The following is a 4,378-nucleotide window of genomic DNA, read 5'->3' on the forward strand; positions in this document are numbered from 1 at the left end:
AGAAATGAGGAAGGAAGGAAGGAAGGAAGGAAGGAAGGAAGGAAGGAAGGAAGGAAGGAAGGAAGGAAGGAAGGAAGGAAGGAAGGAAAGAAGTCAACTTTAAATGGTCTTTACATTATACTAGAAGTTTAAAGTTTTAAGCCAAAGGATTGAATGTCTAATTATGGATATCAGGTATCAGAAAACCAAGGTGAGTAAGAAAAGAAAGATATTTTGGGAGGCAAGTGAATCTAACTGGTCCTTGAAATCATGTTATATAAATAGTTACTAAGTCTGTCTATGGGTCCTATTAGCTCTAGGCTTGGACACCTGTGGGGTAGGGATGAGATTGAGAAGGATGGAGCAGAAGGAGATTATAATAAAAGGAAAGTTAGGAGCTGGAGAAACTGCCAAAACAATTGTTTTACATATTTTGAGTTACGAAAGGGAACAGAAGCCAGGATTCATAAGAAAAATTGGCATTTTACCTGGAGCTATAAGAAAATAAAATGCTTTCTTCACAATGATCCTGTAAGGTAGCTGATGAAATTTTTATTATCCTCATTTTACAGATAATGAAACTGAGACTCATAGAAGTAATTGACTTGCTGAGGGTCAAAGAACTAATAAATAATAGAAGTAGTATTTAACCCAGGTTTCTTGACTCCAAGTCTAGCACTTTTCTCTACCAGTATCAAAAAGATATTGAGTAATCCCTGTTGGGGGCAGCTAGGTAGCTCAACGGATAGAGAGCCAGACCCGGAGAAAAGAGATCATGGGTTCAGATCTGGTCTGGAACACTTCCTAGCTGCATGATCCTGGGAAAGACACTTAACCCTCATTGCCTACCCTTTACTGTTCCTCTGCCTCAGCACCAATACATAGTATTGATTCCAAGATGAAAAGTAAGGATTCTTTCTTTCTTTCTTTTTGAATAATCTCTGTTTATTTTACAGTTGAATAAATTGAAATCCAGAGAGATAAGCTTTCACTGATTTAAGATAAATGGTAGGGCCAGGGGCAGAACTTGAACTCAGGTTTTTTTACTCTCAGCCTTATACTCACATTCTATCAGATCACATGCATCTGTTGGCATTTCCCCAATGGGACAATTCTAATATCTATCCACCACTGCCCCTCCCCACCTCCTGATTCTCTGAAATTGAACATCTAAGTCATTTGATCCATTTGCCTTACCTGGTTTCTCTTATTTTTCTATTTTTACTCTCAGGCTTGTAGGAAGGTGTGTGTACCTGCATGTGTGTATAGCTTGGACCCTGGATGTTTTCTGCTTCTCTGAATTTTCCTATGATGCTAGGCAAGTTGATACTTCCTCCAAATAATATTTGCCCAGAGTTGCTGCATAGAGAGAAAGAAAAGCCTGCCTAAAATACCTCAAACCTGCCACAGAACCTTCCCTACTGGCTCCCCCTAACTAAGGTACAATTAGGGATAGTATATGTGTATTGTGAATTTCTACCTATACCAACTACAGTTCTTGGAGACTCATCCTGTCTCCTCCCTTGTTATTTTCTTCTTCCTCACCCCGACTCTCCTGGCTGGTACTCTGGACATTCCTCTTTCTCTCTAAGCCCCCAGCAGATAATGCATGACTTTGAGCTGTGTCAGGATCTTCCTTCTTGTTCCTTTTAACTTCTTTCACATTATAAAGTCTTGCTGTCTTGTCAGTCTACACTCAAAGATCTAGAAGAGAACCCAAGAGGTTGTCAAGACTACCATCCCTACCTTCTTTTTTTTAAACATCTATTAATATTCATTTTTAACATGGTTACATGATTCATATTCCTACTTTCCCCTTCACCCCGCCCCTTTTCCCCCTACCTTCTTCTTTTCAACACAGCAGACCGACAATTCACACCCTCTCCTTGGGAATAAACCAGAAAAGAGAGAGAAGGGCACATACTTGGCTCACTCTGCCTGCTTAGAGGCCAGAGACTTGATTAGACAATATTTGACACAGTGAGAATGGGGTACCTTGGGGCTAACCATCCAGAGCTGATTGATCCTTGCAAGAAACAAACCTGTTGCCTTCTAGTTATCCTCACAGCCACACACAAACCCAAAAATAACCTCCCAGAGGCACTGCCACCAGAGCTGGAAGAGAAACTGAGACATGCTGTGTATGGCCTGGGCATCCAGCCAAGGCCTTGATATTCGTGGAAATATTTGCCCCGGTGGTGATTCAGAATCACCAACCATCAAGCAAATGGGGCCCTTCAGTTGCAGAATCTCCCCTCGACCCTTGACAGGAAGGGGGAGTGGGGGCTGGGGTTTGCTAGCTCTAGTCACTTGGTGATCTCCAGATCTTGGCAGTAGGTTCCCAGAAAAACAAGCTCTAGACTTGCCAGGACTGGGTGGAGGGGAGAACTGGAGAAGAGGAGAATAGAGTGGGTCAGTGACTCAGCATTGCTGATGTCAGTCAACCTCACACTCAGGAAGGAGTCATCCCCAAAGCTTCAGAGGGCTGAGGCTGGGAGCAGATCAGGGACAGCCTTCGGGAAGGGAGAGGAGTTGAGGCAGGTTGGAAGAAACAGCCCTGCCCACAAGAAAACTGTTCAAGCATCTTTGCCCCTGGGACATCTGAAAGTTAACTCAGACCTTTCCCTATGAGCAGATGAGGGGGAGGATGACAAGGCTCCAGGTGCTGAAAGTATAGAGTACTGAGGGCCAGCCCCAAGTGGTCTTGGTTGTCAGAGAGAAACCAAGTCACACGGAGCAGGTGCAGAGGCCTGTTCCCACAAGAGAACAGCCACTGATGGAGCAGGTGAAGCATCAAAGACCTATCCCTTGCCTTATGTCCATCAGACATAGCATAGAATCTTTCTGAGGGGTAGAGGAGGAGGAGGTCCAAATCTAATGTTTTGATCAGAATAGAAAACTTTCCAGGTGGAAGGTCTCTCGGCTGAAGCAGATGGACAGTCTTAAGATGGACAGGGGCTCTGCGGGGTTCTTGGACTTCCTGGCATAAATTACACAACTACCAAACGTCAGAGTTGGGATGTTACCTCCGAAATCATCTAGTCCAACCCTCTTTTCCATTTTACAGATGAGGAAATTGATGGGGCCAATGTCTGATAAGAAGTCAAAAGTCCCAAGTGTTCTAGGAAACCAGATGGAGTTTATTGGGAATCAGTTTAAGCAAGGAGCACCAGTATGGACTTTTTTCTGTCAATCCGTCCTTTTTTCTGTCTGTAGTCCCAGAGACAACACCCTCGGTCCGTGCCCCATCACCCCCCAGACTTCCCAAGAGAAAGAGAATAGCTTACCTAGTCTGGGGCAGCCTTCTGGGACCAGTCCATCTCCAAAAGCCAAGAACAGGACGGCCAGGAGCCCCAAAGTGGCAGACAGCATGCTTCCTTCTCTTCTAGAACACCATTCTCCAATGGGGACCGGCCCTCCCCAGCCTCTGGCCGGCCTCACTCCTCCCAGTGTCCATTCGTCATATCAGGTTCACTCCCGGTGCCCATCCCGGGGAGCTCTCCGCTCCCTAGCAGACTCTGCGCTCCCCGGCCGGCTCCGCGCCGAGCTCCGCTACCTAGCCCGCACCGCGCTTGTCTCCGCTTCCCAGCTTGCTCCACGCACTCGTTCTGCGTTGCCCTGTGCCTCGGGCTCTGTCGGGCTCCACGCTCTTCTCCTTGCCTGCCTGTGCCGCCCGAGCAGGGGCAGGAGCAGCCGAGCGAGTGAGCGAACGAGCGCCCAGACGCGGGACTCCCTCTCTCACTCCCTTTCTCGTTCACTGTCAGCTAGCCCTGACTGTCTTAGCTCAACTTCCCACTTACACATGACTCAGAGTAGTGGATGGTCCTGGCAAACACAGGAAAACATTTGAGGAACTCAGCCCTGCAGCGGCTATCGACCATGTGCGATTGTGAAATCGGGAGCCGATTGAGCAACAAACAGTCCTGCCAAGAGGGGAGCCGGGAGGGCGGGGCTCCAGCCAACACTCCACACCTGAGCGTGGAGGGGACGCGAGAGCTTCTGGTTAGAGGAGCGCCCTGCGCTTTCATAGACTGATTTCTTCTCAGCAACCCAGTGGAAAAGGGAAAAGGGATGGGGTGGGGAGTGTCAGTATTATACCTGGTTTATCAGATCAGAAAACGGAGGCTCAAAGAGTTCAGAAGACTTGCCCGGAACCCTACAACAAGTTAGTGGTACAGCCGAGACTTGAAGTCAGTTCTTCCTCAAAAACAATAACAACTAGTATTTATAGGGTATTTCCCAAGTCAGGGCGGCTTTAAGCTGACTGTGGGGAAACACACTGTATAGTGGTTGGAAAGTGCTTTACAAATATTATCCTGTTTTATTCTCCTGACAACCCTGGGAAATCGGTGCTATTATTATCCCATTTTACAGATGAGAAAACAGAAGCAGATCGTTT

General features: G+C 46.9%; 1 protein-coding gene across 1 annotated transcript in view; it reads right to left on the bottom strand.

Annotated features, from left to right (window-relative positions):
• The window catches only part of IL6R (interleukin 6 receptor), a 59,592-nt gene extending 56,233 nt beyond the window's left edge, over positions 1 to 3,359 (bottom strand). The window contains exon 1 of the mRNA XM_044674733.1: positions 3,267 to 3,359. Coding sequence (XP_044530668.1) covers positions 3,267 to 3,351 — 85 coding nt within the window. The 5' untranslated portion in view covers positions 3,352 to 3,359. The remainder of the gene's footprint in view (positions 1 to 3,266) is intronic.
• Positions 3,360 to 4,378: the final 1,019 nt, after the last annotated feature.

This window comes from Gracilinanus agilis, chromosome 4 (genome assembly GCF_016433145.1).
Source record: "Gracilinanus agilis isolate LMUSP501 chromosome 4, AgileGrace, whole genome shotgun sequence".
NCBI classification, from domain to species: Eukaryota; Metazoa; Chordata; class Mammalia; order Didelphimorphia; family Didelphidae; genus Gracilinanus; species Gracilinanus agilis.